This window comes from Thecamonas trahens, assembly GCF_000142905.1.
Source record: "Thecamonas trahens ATCC 50062 unplaced genomic scaffold supercont1.39, whole genome shotgun sequence".
Lineage (NCBI taxonomy): Eukaryota > Apusomonadida > Apusomonadidae > Thecamonas > Thecamonas trahens.
Window position 1 is genome coordinate 16,569 of NW_013657641.1, and position 12,674 is coordinate 29,242.

The 12,674-nt window shown below is 64.1% G+C and overlaps 6 protein-coding genes across 6 annotated transcripts in view; 2 read left to right on the forward strand and 4 right to left on the reverse strand.

The window, feature by feature from the left end:
- Positions 1-26, forward strand: part of AMSG_08147 (ribosome assembly protein 4) — a gene marked incomplete at both ends in the record, with an annotated part of 3,946 nt that extends 3,920 nt beyond the window's left edge. The window contains one exon of the mRNA XM_013900054.1: positions 15-26. Coding sequence (XP_013755508.1) covers positions 15-26 — 12 coding nt within the window. The remainder of the gene's footprint in view (positions 1-14) is intronic.
- A 410-nt stretch (positions 27-436) lies between these two features.
- Positions 437-1,453, reverse strand: AMSG_08148 (serine/threonine protein kinase; the record flags this gene model as incomplete). Its single annotated transcript, XM_013900055.1, has 3 exons — positions 437-832; positions 906-1,073; positions 1,103-1,453. 3 exons carry the CDS (start codon positions 1,451-1,453, stop codon positions 437-439), a joined length of 915 nt encoding a protein of 304 aa, XP_013755509.1.
- Positions 1,454-2,404: 951 nt separating this feature from the next.
- AMSG_08149 (uncharacterized protein) lies at positions 2,405-3,319 on the forward strand (the record flags this gene model as incomplete). The annotated part of the gene is made up of 1 exon (XM_013900056.1): positions 2,405-3,319. The coding sequence occupies one exon, from the start codon at positions 2,405-2,407 to the stop codon at positions 3,317-3,319; it is 915 nt and encodes a 304-aa protein (XP_013755510.1).
- A 768-nt stretch (positions 3,320-4,087) lies between these two features.
- Positions 4,088-4,746, reverse strand: AMSG_08150 (uncharacterized protein; the record flags this gene model as incomplete). The annotated part of the gene is made up of 2 exons (XM_013900057.1): positions 4,308-4,746; positions 4,088-4,269 (listed from the first exon to the last, which is right to left on the reverse strand). Exons 1-2 carry the CDS (start codon positions 4,735-4,737, stop codon positions 4,088-4,090), a joined length of 612 nt encoding a protein of 203 aa, XP_013755511.1. The 5' UTR covers positions 4,738-4,746.
- Positions 4,747-5,146: 400 nt separating this feature from the next.
- AMSG_08151 (uncharacterized protein) lies at positions 5,147-9,656 on the reverse strand. Its single transcript, XM_013900058.1, has 2 exons — positions 9,071-9,656; positions 5,147-8,815 (listed from the first exon to the last, which is right to left on the reverse strand). Exons 1-2 carry the CDS (start codon positions 9,414-9,416, stop codon positions 5,166-5,168), a joined length of 3,996 nt encoding a protein of 1,331 aa, XP_013755512.1. The 5' UTR covers positions 9,417-9,656; the 3' UTR covers positions 5,147-5,165.
- Positions 9,657-10,966: 1,310 nt separating this feature from the next.
- Positions 10,967-12,545, reverse strand: AMSG_08153 (uncharacterized protein; the record flags this gene model as incomplete). Its single annotated transcript, XM_013900059.1, has 2 exons — positions 10,967-10,983; positions 11,039-12,545. The coding sequence occupies 2 exons, from the start codon at positions 12,543-12,545 to the stop codon at positions 10,967-10,969; spliced, it is 1,524 nt and encodes a 507-aa protein (XP_013755513.1).
- Positions 12,546-12,674: the final 129 nt, after the last annotated feature.

Here is a 12,674-nt window from a genome sequence, read left to right on the forward strand (position 1 = left end):
TACACCGCGGACAGTGCCTCCTGTGAGGTGCTGGAGGGCCACAACGACAATGTACGGAGTGTGATTGCGCTGCCGAGTGCGGATAGCCAGCTGCCTGTCCTGATCTCGTCGTCATACTCCGGCGAGACGTTCGAGTGGCACCCCTCCCCCACCGGCTACATCCTCCACGCCGGCCACCCTTCCTCCTTCTGGCTCCACGCCCTCTGCTCCACCTCCACTCACTCAGGCAGCCACGCTACCCGCATCACGATTGCCAACCACACCGGCATCTCCATCCCCCACCCCTCCGACCCCAACCGCCTCCTCGCTGTCGTCTCCAACTGCCCCCCCATCATCCTCCGCCGCCACCCATAACACCACCGCCTTTACTCCCCCGAGCACCACGCCCGCATCCTCGCCGCCGCCAGCACATCCGCAGCCTCCTGCGCCATGGGCCTCACCAGCGGATCGACCGACCAACACCGCCGGATGAATCACCCGCCATCGCACTAGCAGCGTTGCTGGTGAGGACTTGACGGCCGACCTCCATGGCATTGCTGCCATCAAACGCCGGCGCCCGCGTGAGCATCTCGTAGAGGAGCGTTCCAAAGGTGAACATGCCGCCCTCAAAACCCTCTTCGGCTTCGCGCAGCTGCTCCGGCGCCATGTACGCCACCGATGGCACCACCGCCATCGTCCCCTGGTTGCTCTTGATGACCATCCGTCCGCTCTTGTGGTCCACCACCACGTCGTGCCCGCCGCCCGTGATCGAGTGGACCTCGGCGAGCGCACGCGCCAGCGCCAGCTCGATGCTCAGCGCCCACATGCGGTCGAGGCCCGAGCCCGAGCTCAGCTAACAGCGGTGTCCGAGCCCGGTCAGCCCGCTTCTGCTCCCGCTGCAACGATCGATCGTGAGACCGCCCGACAAGAAAGGCCTCGGCGAGGAGCTCCTCCAACGACTCGCCGCTGATCCGCGGGTAGATGAGCGCCACATGCGGCGGCTCGAGGCAGAGCGCCAGCGGCGAGACGATCGACAGGCACTCGACGCCCGCGCTCACCGCCGACGCCATGCACACCGCCACCTGCAGCAGCTGCTGTGGCGTTTCCGCAGCTCCAGCAGGACCTTGGCCACCACCTCGCACCCGCGCAACTCGCTCTCCACCACCCGCCGAGCACCATCGGCCCGCCAGCCTCGAGCACCGTCTCCATCTCGCGCCGCCACTGCTCCCGCCGCGCCCATCACGTTGAGCGACCTGAGATCGCCGTGGACGACGCCCGATGCGGCAAGGTACTGCATGCCCTGGGCCATGCAGTGTGCCCAGCGGAAGACGGCCAAGGTGGGGATGGCGAGGTCGGGCGTGAGGATAAACTCAGCGACGATGGACGGCGGCGAGACAGTGACGCCCATAAAGAGGATAACGTTGGGATGCCTCAGACGCATCAGCACGTTGGGATGCCTCAGACGCATCAGCATCGCCGCCTCGTCCGCGAACTTGTGCACCCGCGCCGGATCCCAGTCGAAGCTGCCAGCGTGCGGCTTGCTTCACCGCCACCGCCGTCCGCCACCACATCCCGGCGTAGACCCGGCCGTACGCTCCGTAGCAAACCACCTAGCCGAGCGTGAGGTCGTTGTGGGTGATGATGAGATCGTCGTCCGAGGCGAGCGTGGACACCACCAGCCGCCGCCGATGGATGACCACCACCGCCGCCACACACACACAAAAAAATAAGGGAGATAAAAAAAAAAGGACTCTCAACACCCCCCCCCCCCCCCCCGCAAAAAAAAGGCGCAGTTGTTTGGAGACCAGCGCAAAGTGAGTGGTCTCCCTCTCTCCCCCCCACGCGTGCCGACACCCCCTCCGCCATCCTTCGCCCATGCTCAGGCACTCGTACCCCCTCACCCCCCACCCCCACACCTCACTGTAGCGCCACACGACCACCCTCACCACACCTCGACCCCGACACTCAACCTGTTCCCGCCACCGCCAGCACCAGCAGCAGCACCACCCTTGCCACCACTCCCGCCATGGCGCAGGCGACGAGCGAGGATATGACGTCGGACTCGGAGATTGATAGCAGACTCACGGAAGCGATGAGCACGCTGGCGGACCTACCGGGACTGCCTGATCGGGTGAGTGTTGGCAAGACCACAGGCACGATGGCCAAGCATGTAGAGGTGGATTTTACCTCCATTCCGCCACTGACACCCAAGGAGAGTGCCGAGATGGCGAGTCGCCATCCATGGCTTTGGCAGGCGACGCTGCTCATGGCTGGCTATCATCCCAAGACAAGGTCATGGCGTGCTCGGTTGCCTGGTGCCACCTTATTGGCTCTCTCCATTGTCTGCAGTATTCTGTGGTTTGGTGCTCTGGCTCGATCGCTTACTTCGGTCGTCTTGCTCTCGGCTGCTTGGATGGTCATCGCGATGGAGTCGGCGGTTATCCTCATTGCCCGTCTGGTTCATCGCGGTCGCATTGCCGCCTTTGTCCTCCGCTCTGAGCTGCCGAGAGAGCGACAGATCCAACTGGTGCGCTTGACAGCGTGCGGAGCAGCAATTGTTACCTTCTCGTGCTTGATATCGCTTGGCATTGCTGTCTCCTTTGTCTCGATGGAGCCTGTCTTTGGCCGCAACTCGCCGTGGGAGGTTACGCTCAAGCTTGTGGGGCCTGTCTTGTCTTTTCCGGCCATTGTGTTCTGCGATTGCCTCGTGGCTGTGCCGTGGCTTGTTTCGACAGTCCTCCGCCATGACATCTCACTGCTGACTTACCAGGTGGATAAGACGCGCGCTGCACTTACTGCCCGCGACCACGACGCGCTGTCGGCTGCGCTCACCAACGTGCACTCGCGCCTCAGGCTGACGCGGATGCGCATGTACCAGGCCTCTTCTGAGATCATGGTGGCTTGGACGGTGCCCCTGGCGGGCTTTACGCTCGTTGTCGCCACTCTGTATGTCGCACTGGGCATTGACCTTGTCAACTCGGAGGACGAGCTGGCCTCAGTTCCGTTCGTCACTTGGGCGCTGCTCGGCTACACCGTCTACGTCCACTTTTGCCTGCTCTTGATCGTCTATCTCATCTCGCGAGTGGCGTCGAAGCGTTACAGCAACGAGATGGCCATGCAGCAGCTCGCGCTCGACATTGCTATCTTCAATACTACCGGTGATCCGCGACTCTCGGCACAATGCTCGGTCCTCTTGCACGCCGCCGAGTCGCTGAGGAGCTTTTTCGGCATTACCGTTGGCTCGCTAGTTGTGTCTCGTCGCCACCTCGGCTCAATGGTCTACACCTCGTTGCTGGCGGGCTTCACGCTCGTGCAACTTTTACTCAACAACCGCTCCTGACGACGACGCCAACGACGACAATGATAATGATGGGGCTTGCCCGCATCGATTATGGCTTGGCTCCCACCCGTCGCGCACGATCAACGCCAGGTCGTTGAGAGGCGCTCGTTCCGGATCCAACTGAGCCGCCAGCAGGTGTATGTGATGTATGTGATGTCCTTGCTTTACTGCGATCGCCGGTGCAGCTGTGTGCACCAACCGTCGTCGTGGGCTCTAGGCAGGCACCCGACATCGTCGTTGCAGACTGCCATCGGGAGGGAAGATACGTTAAACAGACGACGTTGACTCTGGCAGTCGTCGCGCTTGTCGCAGCCCGATGGCTGGTCACGGGATCGGCCTAGAACGACGGCGTGGGCGGGAAAGAGTGCGATAGTCGAGAGCCTCACAGACATCAAGCACATGAGCATGGCAACGTGTAATGGTTCTGCGTCGTGTGTCCGTAGAGCACGTTTTGCATGCCGTCAGCAAGTATCGTTCCCATAAAGCGCTAGCCTGTGGGAAATCAAAGATCCGCAGATCACTCGTCAATTCGCTCGATCCATGCCTCGACGGCGTCGTCACGTGTGAGATGGCTGCACTCAAGGACGAGACGGCTCCTGATAGCGCGCTACTCGTTTATGAGGAGGAAATTAAGTCCTATCTGATGTGTGCTGGACCATGGATTTAGCTCGTTTGCGCGAGAGAGGAGGCTGAGCGGCTGATGGCGAGGGCGGGGGCGATCACACCGTTCTCATCATACGGCTGTTCGCCAGAGTACTCGCTCTCTACTCACCGCCACTTGTCCAAGATCGAACTATCCACCCGCGGATCGGCTATGAGCAAGGTGACGACCTCGGGATGGCCGCACGACGACGCTGCTGAGATCGCGTAGTTGTTGCCGACACCCGGATCCACCCGCCCGTCGACGAGGAGGGCGGCCACCACGTCGACGTGTCCGCTCTCGGCCGCCACTTGGATCACCTCGTGGTCGCAGGCGGTGGGATCTGACCGCCCATCGGCGAGCAGAAGCACGAGCGCGTCGGCGTGTCCGTTCCGCCCGCCCATCGCAGCGCACAGCTCTCATCAGCAGTGGGCTCCACCCCGGGCTCGTTCAGCAGCCGCGTCACCAGGGCCACCAAGCCCTGCGAAGCGGCGACCATGAGCATGCTCGTCTTGTCGGCGTCATCCACCACCTCAACAAGTGTGATGGCGAGCGCCTCGTAGGCCTTGCCACCGCACGCGAGCATGGTCCCCACCCCGATCCACCGATCTTCCCCATACCACAGCATGGCAAGGATGCGGACACCCCACCAGACCTCGACCGCCAGCTGCGAGGCAGCCAGGACTCTGACCAGCATCCTCCATCCGATCTCCTCCTCGCCGCCATCACCGCTGTCGATGAGCGACTCGCCGGCGGCGATGATGTCGGCGACGGGCATGACCAGCTGATCAAAGTAGCCACGTCGCCTGACTCCGCCACGAGTGAGCCAATCTATCTGCTCCGCCACCTCCATCCGTCGCAGTGCCATCGAAGCCGCTCGCCAAGCTCCTCTTCCGGCACAATGATCGATGCCTTCCAATGATTGAGCCAATGCCACAGCATGGGCCGAGCCGAGGACCGCCGCATGGATCCGCCGGCATGTACGCGCCAGTGCCACCACGTCGGCCGCGGAAAGCACCCTCACCGTATACGCAAGGTACTGAAGAAGTTCCGTAGGTAGTTTGGTGAGCATGCCTCAACTCCACCGCCCGCTAGACGTGTCTGCGTCTCTGCCCTCGCCGCCCGCCCCGCGACCAGTCGCCGGCTTGTCGATTACCTCGGCAAAGTCCCGGCTGCACACACCCACACACAAACACCAATTTTAACTCAGCTCGACGATGAGAGGTTCGACGACATCGACTCGCCAAAAATGGGGTTCCGCGTCACAGAGCCAGACGGAGCAAGGTCGTCAAAGGCATCACTAGCTCCTTCAGCCTCAGCCTCGACCCATCCTCGCCCGTACTCGATGCCGGCCTCGTTGTCCTCACCCAGCACGCCCGCAGCGATGGGCGAGAACTCACCGAGCTCGAGCTCGACTGGCAGATCGCGGGCAATGTCGAGCGAGAGCTGGAGCGAGAGCTGCCGCGTGAGCGGCCGGCTTGCCTCGACAAACGCCTTGCTCTCACGTCGCTCGTAGTACGCCTCGCGTACCGCGTCGAGCTCGCGGGCCAGCTCACGGTCCTCGAGATCCGGCGCGTGAAGCTCAAAGTGCCGGAACAGCTCCTCCTCGCGGACATCGTCGGGTCCCTTGGCCCGCGATCGCGAGTAGATGTCCTTGACCTCGATCCACATGGTCGAGACAATGACGACGCCAAGCCCACCAATGACCACAAAGGCGACGATGGTAAAGACCGTCCGCGACGCCGGCGACGAAAAGGTGTCCGAGTGAAACATGGCGCCGCAGGTGACGAGGGCGATGCAGCCCCAGCCGACCCGCTCCTCGAGCGTGTTGTACAGCGGGAGCCAGTACGGCTGCCATCGCGCTTGGAGAACGTAGAAGAAGAAGAAGATAAAGATGAGTGACGAGATGAGCCATTCGGCGAGGTTGGAGAAGAACAGCGCAGCAGCCACAATGGCCAGCCGCTTGGCCAGCAGCACGCACTCCATCCACGGGTACGGCGTGCGCATGAGGACGTAGAGCGGGGAGAACCGCCGCATCGTGTCCGGCTCGCGGAGCGTGTCCGACACCGAAAAGAGAAGATACGTGAAGCTTGCCGGGACGCCGATGACAAACAAGCCCAGCGCAGCGAGGCCAAACGGGAGGAGGACAAACCATCTATCCGAGAAGCACTCAAAGCTCGGCTCGGCGTCCAGAAAGTACTTTCCGTTGGGGAACCGCGAGCAATCAAAGAGCGCAAGCGCCGACTTGCTCAGCGGGATGTACAGCAGCGGCGCGACGGTCACCACCAGCCGCTCCACCATCGATCGCGGCTTGACTCGGGCGAGCTCCGAGCCGGCGGCGATGAGCCCGCACCGCTGCGCGAGGCCAAACATGCACGCCCCAAGCACCGCCGCAGCAAAGACCACAGCTGGCACTGCCAGCGAGAGCAGGTACCGCGACGAAAACGAAGTGATCGAGCACCCGGTGGCAAAGATCGACATGTCGAGGTTTGCCACGTTGCCCGGTGACATGGTTCGCTCCACAGAGCCCGGCCATGAGAGCGGGAGCGTCGAGATGAGCCCCAGAATCTGGAGGAGGACAAGCGCCGCAGAGAGCGAGTGCGGGACAGACGACCGGTGCGACGCCGTGTCCTGCGGCTTGGCCATCGCATTCGCCGCCATCGCCACCCCGACGAGGCCCGCCACAACGAGCCCGCACCCAAACCCGGCCATCATGAGGCCAGAGCTCTGCGGGCACGCGAAACATTGCCCATCCGCCGTCCGATAGTACCCGCCCTCGCAGTCCTTGCAGAGAAACCCAGTGTACGCCTTGTGGCACTGCCCGTTGCCAGCGCATGACGACGAAGCCTGCGGGCACGACGCAAACACGCCGCCCTCGGCATCGACCGGGAAATAGCCAGGCTCAGCCCGCGGCTGCGCCCGCCCACCGTCGCACACCGCGCCCTTGGGGCATGCCTCACATCCAGCCTCTGCGCTCGCGCCCGCCCTTTGCCAGTAGCCGCTGGCGCAGGTGCAGTTGCTCATTGTGCCTGCCGGAAAGACCGAGAGCGTGTGCGGCGGGCAGGCCTGGCACGGCCCGCGCGGCGAGTCGTTCCACTCGCTCGAGCTGCACGCTGCGCACGGCCCGTACGGCGTCTCGGCGTACATCCCGCGGTCGCAGTCGGCAAGGAGCGCGAGCGAAAACGGCGCGCCGGCAATGGGCACCCCATTAATCACAATGTTGAGCGTGTAGAAGCCCGGATCCGCCGCGTTGTACGTGCACTTGGAGAGCCCGAGCCCTATCGCGCCGCACTCGACAGGTGTCGACGCACTCTCAGAGACCATGGTGGCCCGGACAGAGCTGCCGGGCGAGACCGTGATAACATTGCCGAACAAGTCGCGCGAGGTGACAACCACCTCCATCATCTGCCCCACAATCGGGCTCTCGATGCCTGCGCCGGACGCCGTCGACTCGCCAGGCGACACCGCCGACGACCCGATGTTGAGCTCGTGCGGGTTGCCGACCCCGAGGAGCGGAATCCCGTTGCGGGTGATGGCCACAGACTGCATGCCCGGATTGGTAAAGGTGGCCGAGACGTGAAAGACGCCCAGTGATGGCGAGGCGACAGACACCGCATACGCTGTCGGGCCAGTGTACGGGCCGAGCGTCGGGTAGACGCCGATGACATCGTCGCCGCGCGCCAGTGGGCGTCCGGCGCTGTCAAACGTCTCTAGCGTAAACGTCCACGACTCACCAACCTCCAGCGAGATCGGCGAAACCGCCGTCGTCGTCGTCTGGCCTGGATCGACCGTCGACGTCACCACCCGTGTCCGCGTCATCAGTGTCCCGCACGTCTCCGACGCCACCGTCAGCTCGATGTCGCAGTATCCATCGCTGGTGAGCGGAAGCGCCGTCAAGTTCCACCCGCTCGCCGTCAGCCCGTCGCATCCGGCCGTCCCACTCGCCCGCCACGTGACCGGGAGTGAGAGGCCCGGCGCCGGGAAAAGCGCCAGCGACGGTGGGATCGGCGAGTTGACAATCGCGGCTCGCTCGCCGGCCGATCCGCCGGGCTCGGAGAGGCCCGACGGCACGAGGACAAGCGGCGGCGAGGTCCGCGCGATGTGCACAAACTCGTGGAGCCGGATCGTCCCGGCCCCGATGGTGTACCGCCCGATCTCGCCGTAGGCAACTGCGGCAAAGGTGGCGTTCTCCGAGAAGATGGTTACAGCGTCACTCGCCGGCCACTCCCACGCAAGACTATCGCCCTTGCTCACCTCCACCAGCGAGTTGGTGCAGTACGCGCTCGCCGAGGCCGAGAACGCCGGCTCATAGCTGAAGACATACGACGTCGGTGGAACACGAGTGACCGGCTCCACGCCCGCGATCTCCGCCGCAAACCCGTCCGTCCCATTTCCGCCCTCGCCGCCGTTCCCGCCGCGGTAGCCGACAAGCCCGCCGTGACCGACGGATCGGTTGGTCGAGCCGCGCGAGCCAGGCGTCCCCGGATCGCCGCCATCTCCGCCGGCGCTTCCGCGCGAGCCTGTGCCGGGCGCCCCGAGCTCGATGGCCACATCAATAAGCTCTGCCCCACCGGTGATGTCAAAGACAGAGAGCGCAGTCACTACGCCGCCAGAGTGTCCCGGATGCCCGCCGAGCCCACCCTCTCCACCACCTGCACCGCCGCCGCCGGTTCCTAGCGTTCCTGTGTCGGCCCAAGAGTTGACCTGCGCACCGGCTCCGCCGCCGCCGCCGCTCCCACCGGCACCGTCGCCGCCCCTGCCCGCCGAGAGCACACGATGAATGCCATTAAGAAAGACGATCGGTGGTGCGTTGCTTCCGGGGGATCCGTCCACGCCGGGCGCGTCAATGGCTCCGCCTCCGCCAGCACCTGGTCCGCTCCAGTACCCGCCGGCCACCCCATTACAGTCGCATCCGCAGCCGCCGCCGCCTCCGCCGCCTCCGCCTGCACGCCAACTTCCAGCCGCACCGCCGTCGTCGCCAGCCACGCCACATCCGCCACCTAAGCCACCTGTGCCGGCTGCGGTGGCACCGCCACCGCTACCCCCGTTTCCACCACCCGAGCTTTGCCAGCCAGTCCCGGTCGGCCCACCCTGCAACCCATCGCCGCCACGCTCGCCCTGCGGCGGCTGTGGTTGCGTCACGCCATCGCCTCCCTTTCCGGGTGCCAACACGACGCGGACAAGCTCAACTGACTCGCAAAAGCGGGCGAGGAGGGCGTAGGTCGAGATGCCACTCTCGTCGATCAGCACCGGTGCGTCGACGGTCGAGACCTTGACATCCGCCAGACGAAAGTACGGCAGGCCAAGCGCCTCGATGGCGACCAAGATGTTGACACCCTCGATCTTGATCGAGGGCAAAACCCGTTGGAGGTGGGAGATGGCCTTGTTGGACTTTTCCCACATCCCACTTCCGCCAGCTTGCACGAATCCGCCTTCGATGGCTGTCCAGGGAGGCATTTCGATGGGAAAGTCGAGCAAATAGAGACCAACTGCAAGACGGATGGTAACCACATTACTCTCTCTGCCACACTGCCTCGCTACCACAAGTGCCGTCGAGAGAGAGAGCGGAGTCTGATGGGTATCAATTTTTTGTCCCGCATCCACTTGGCCACCTTCTGCCACTGCGTAAACCACCGAACCACGACCCGCAAGCTCTTCACAGTCACCGCTACCAGCATACACCTCGACCACCACCACCGCCACGAGTGAGCAGACCAGAACAACCACTCTTGCCCATACTCCCATCTTGACCTCTTCTCCCCTTCCCCCCTCGTCGTTTCCGTGACGAAGAGTGGTGCTCCCCGACTCTCTTCCAGCCCCCCCCTTCCCCCTTCCCTGCCTCTTGCCATACACCCATGCTTCTCTGCCAACGACTGTACTCGTTCCGTTTTGCCTCTTTGACGTCCGTTTTTTTTCTCACTCCAGAAAAACGGGTTGCTCATACAACAAAAATTTCTCTCCCGGCAATGTCACGGTGGCTGCCACTCAAACCCTCTTCCGAACTCGTTTTAGGCCTTTTACGGTACGGAATGGAGAGTTGCGTCCATCGCACAAGCCGCGCTCTGCGACGCTTCACAGACGTCGCAACATCCATCAATCGCGGTAAAACAGTAGTACAATGTGTTAATGGTTGCTGTGGCCACTGGTGGGCCACAACAGCCTCGGACGATGAGGGCGCGGCCGGACGGGGCGACGTCGGCCGTGGCCAGCGGAGGGTGCGTTTGAGGGCCTCGTACCGGTGGAGCGACATGAGCGGCGTCTGCACGTAGATCAAGTACTTTGTCCTCAACTTTAAGTAGATGTAGCGGTGCACGCCGTAGTTGGAGATCAAGCAGGAGAGCCCGGGGCTCCAGATGTGCGAGGCCAAAGTTGAGTCGCTGGTCTCCGCCTCGCGCACTCGCGCACACTCGGCGCACACTCCACCACACACATACACACACAATCACACACTCGGGCATGTCTCAGGGCGGCATCTCTGTGTATCAACGTGCGTCGGTGGTCGTAGACGGCGTTGCGTCGTCGCACGTTGCGCTCATCGCCGGCGAGTGGAAGGCCGTCGTCGGCGCCGACGCCACGGTGGCCTTTCCCACGGGCGCCGGCTCCGAGTCGGTCGGCGCGCTCGTTGCTGGTCTCTCATCGGCGCTCGAGGACCTCGATTTAAAGCTTGAGAGGCTCAACACGCTCTCCCACCCGGCCGCTGTGTTCAACTCTGTCGTGCTCAACTTCCCGGTCGGCGGGGGCTCGTCAACGACAAGCTCCGCCGTCCGCACCCACCGCTCCTCCGGATCGGTGCCGTGCGGCACCTCGCACGCCTCGCCCATGCTCCCAGACGTCCGTCACCGCGACGGCAACTCGGGCATCCTTCAGGCGGGCGTCTACCTGTCGGCCGCCATCACGTTCAGCCGCGCCTCCCACCTCAAGCCGCAGGCCAAGCATGCGTAAGGGTCAGCTATCAAGCCGCGCTCTCGGTCGCGGTACAAGCGCCGCCATGGCCTCGAGCCTCGCTGTCAGCCGTGCGTAGTCGCTGCGGAGCGCAGCCACGTCGGCTTCGGCCATCGCTAGCCGGTCTTGCGTCGCACGTAGCTCCGCTTGCGTCGCTGTCAACTCGCTCGCCTTGGCCGCCAGCGCCTCCTCAAGCGCCTCTACACGATCACCGTTCCCGTTCCTCAAGCTGACGTCGTGCCCGAGCACCTGACGCATGTGCGCCACAAACGGGGCCGGCAGCTCCGTTGCTCCGGTCAGCAGTGCGGTGAGCTCGTGCGAGGTCGCAAGTGCGTAAGCTCCCTCGCCTGCCGCGTTCATCGCCCATAGCTCGGCGCCGGCCGCCAGGAGCGCCATCACCGTCGCCATCTGCCCTCCGCTCGCCGCAATGTGTAGCGGCCGCTGCCCGAGCACAGGCTCGAGCGCGTTGACGTTCGCCCCGGCTCGGATCAGCTCTCCCAGGTGCGCCGCAGAAAACCGCACCTCGCTCCCCGCCCGGAGCGAGACAAACAGTGCAAGCGTCGCCCGGTTGATCCCGCCCGCTACGTCCGCCGCCCCATCGCCATGCGTCGCCAGCCACACGCGCATTGCTTGGACCACAGCTGGCGCCACAGAGCCCGGTGCCAGGGTATAGCTGTGCCGCCCGTCAGCCTCGACCTCAAACGGATCAAAGCCGCGGACCACAAGCGCGTCAACAAGCTCCTGCGACGACGACTTGCCCAGCCCGTCCGCTGCCCGCACAGGCGCGAGGATGTCCATCCCTGCCGCCCGCGCAAGACCCAGCGCCGTCGCCGGTAGCGCGCCCACTCGCCCGAGATGATGCACAAGGTGTGGCGCTCCCTTGGAGCATGCCAGCACCATCGCCACGCTCTCTTGCGTCAGCGCCGGCGCGCTCCCTTGGCCCGCCCGCGCAACCTCGAGCGTCACCAGCGCATCCAGCCCCACACACCCCTCCAGACCCAGCACCTCCATCTGGGGACAGAGGCCCACCACCGCAGCCACCGCCGCATCGCTCACCTTGACGCACCCGTTCAGCTCGAGGTGCGCAAGGCCCGCAGCGCCCGCAGCGAGCGCAGCAACCCCGGCGTCGCCCACATCGCACCCGCTCACGTCCACCTCCACCAGCTCGCTACAGCTGCTGGCAAGCGCCACCAGCCCGGCGTCGCTCACACCCTTGGCCCGCGCCAGCTTGACCCTCATCAGCCTCGGGCAACCAGCGGCGAGCGCTGAGAGCGCTCGGTCGGTCACCAGGCTCGTCTGCGACAGATCGATGTACGCCAAGAGCGGACATGCCCGAGCAATGGCAATGATCGAGTCGTCGCTCACGCAGCTACCCTTCAAATCAATGGACTGCAGCTCATCCCCGTACCCATCCACCACGTCCACCACATCGTCATCCACCCCTGCATGCGCCACAAACGTTACAGAGCTCACCACTGCTGCCCCCTGCATCGCTCGTCCTCGCTCCAGCACCGTCCGCGGATCAAAGCCAAGTCCTCCTCCACCACGCCCGCCGCCATCGTCATCAAAGCCTCCCAAGCCACGAACTCGTTCCCGTCCACCAGCCCATACGCCCAGATCAACGTGCGCTCCGCCTGCGTCCATAATCAAGGCAGCCGTGGTTGGGGAAATAAAAAAAATAGATTCCACGCAAGCAACGAGAGTGCGAAAGTAAGAGAGAGGGAGGAGAGAGGTACCACAACCGGGAGCTAGTTGAGAGGTGCCTTGCTGGCC

What these genes read in the sequence shown, in the direction of transcription:
- AMSG_08151 (XM_013900058.1), bottom strand. Translation starts at nt 9,416, where the DNA reads ATGCCTCCCTGGACAGCCATCGAAGGCGGATTCGTGCAAGCTGGCGGA. An exon ending in ACAGCCGCCGCAGGGCGAGC is followed by an intron (nt 8,816 to 9,070) that starts GTGGCGGCGATG and finishes GTGCTGGCGGAG; the next exon opens with GCGGAGCCATTGACGCGCCC.